Here is a 1718-nt window from a genome sequence, read left to right on the forward strand (position 1 = left end):
GAGACATCTGTCTGCTGATCAAAAAGTAGGTTGTCATATTATACATACTCTCAGGTCCGGTATGAAAATAGTTCACAATTTGAACAATGCGCTTCTGATAAGTGAAGTATTTGCTCATTATTTTCCCTTGATAGAATGGAAGTTTACATGTTTTTGGTAGCCTTGGTGTTTGAACTGGAAATGTTAATTCTGTTTCATGACTTTCACTATGATAAAGGAAGTATCTATTATGTTTGAGGGTTTCAGAAGTGACGAAAGCAGACATATATGACAAAGGGAGCATGCACTGTAACTTAAGGAGCCGTAAACAGAGAAAATAATCTATCAAGATTAAACTAATGGCAGCAGCAGATTGCATGTTAACTACTGAATGCAAACTTCCTTGCGGAAAAAGAGATTTGTTATGCTGCAAAGTGGACATATTGGTGTAATTAAGTAGTACAGTAGGACAAAGGGCATTATTTTCTGCTCATACATGGCATACTTTATCCTCAACAAGGATCACTTGGTATCATAAACATGCCACCTGACATGCCACATGTAGTTTGAGCTTTCTAATTCACGGCAAACTAGTAACTATTTGGGGCTAGTGCTATTTGGACGGTTAGAAACTGTCGTATGGACCGCAGACATTCCTGGGATTTTCTTGGTAGATCCACTTGAAGAAAGATGCATATAAGTGCAGTAACATATGTTACTGGTAACGCATGCTTTTATTGAAATGTTTAGTCACTGCAGGTTTTGATCTGTCCCTCAATGTATATAATCAGAGAGATGACAGGAGGGGTTTCATGCAGGTCAAGACGACATGCAGATTACTGAACTATTTTGCAGTGCTTACGGTACACAGCGATGGGGGCGACGGGCAACAGCAGACTGGGAACAGGAAAGGTAGAAAATGCAAAACAGAATAGATTTGATGGATCAGAGCGAAGTAGAGTTCGCATGCCGGAGGGATCATCATGCTGGAGGGTACTGAACCAGACCGGAGGACGCAACAAGCACCTTGCTCCAGAATGGCAAGTGGAGGATAGCGAATCCGTGGTGTCCAGTCCTGCCGATGATCAGCGATGGGGGCAACCTGTAAGCCTGTGTTGCTTGCTCTTCCTGCGGTGATTTGAACTCCCCTGCTGGTGCCAGCAGCCATCATCATCATGAGCGTACCAGTCATTCTGATCTTGCCCCACTGCGTATACCCGGGTGACGGCTGTGAACATATCAGGACAAACACAACCAGGAATATGTCTTTGTTTGCAACTTAGCTGGCATGGCCGATGCAGAGTCTTGTTGCGGTGTATACATGCATTAACACACTGGGCCCATCCATGCAGATTTGGTCATCTGCACAATTGTCATTTTGCTGACATGCAGGATTATCCCTTAGCAATAGCACCTACAACCACAGGCCGTGAGTGTGCTTCAGCCTTGATGGCGTTGTCCACAGGTTCGCCTTAACAACGGCATAAGGGCTTAGCTTGGGTTGTTCTGCATAGGCCCTTATGGAGTTGACCTGAGGTTCTGACACTAAAGCAAATGGTGGATGTCTGACCACTTCAGACTGAAATTCAATGGTTTCTGGCTGTATTTCACTGACGACAGCATAAGGTGCCAATTTTTGAAGTCCTCAGACTGAAGGCTATGACCCACCTTCTTCCTCTAAAATCACCCCACTACACTCAGGGGAGGTTGTGCTGTTTTTCTTAGAGTCAGCTATAATA

The 1718-nt window shown here is 44.1% G+C and overlaps 1 protein-coding gene across 1 annotated transcript in view; it reads right to left on the reverse strand.

Moving 5' to 3' along the window:
- Nucleotides 1-1356, reverse strand: part of LOC138859232 (neurogenic locus notch homolog protein 4-like) — a 10317-nt gene extending 8961 nt beyond the window's left edge. Inside the window, exons 1-3 of the mRNA XM_070113446.1 lie at nt 1315-1356; nt 1059-1207; nt 842-975 (exon numbers count right to left, since the gene is read on the reverse strand). Of these exons, the coding sequence (XP_069969547.1) occupies nt 842-975; nt 1059-1207; nt 1315-1356 (325 nt within the window). The remainder of the gene's footprint in view (nt 1-841; nt 976-1058; nt 1208-1314) is intronic.
- Nucleotides 1357-1718: the final 362 nt, after the last annotated feature.

The sequence above is a fragment of the Penaeus vannamei genome, chromosome 34 (assembly GCF_042767895.1).
Source record: "Penaeus vannamei isolate JL-2024 chromosome 34, ASM4276789v1, whole genome shotgun sequence".
NCBI classification, from domain to species: Eukaryota; Metazoa; Arthropoda; class Malacostraca; order Decapoda; family Penaeidae; genus Penaeus; species Penaeus vannamei.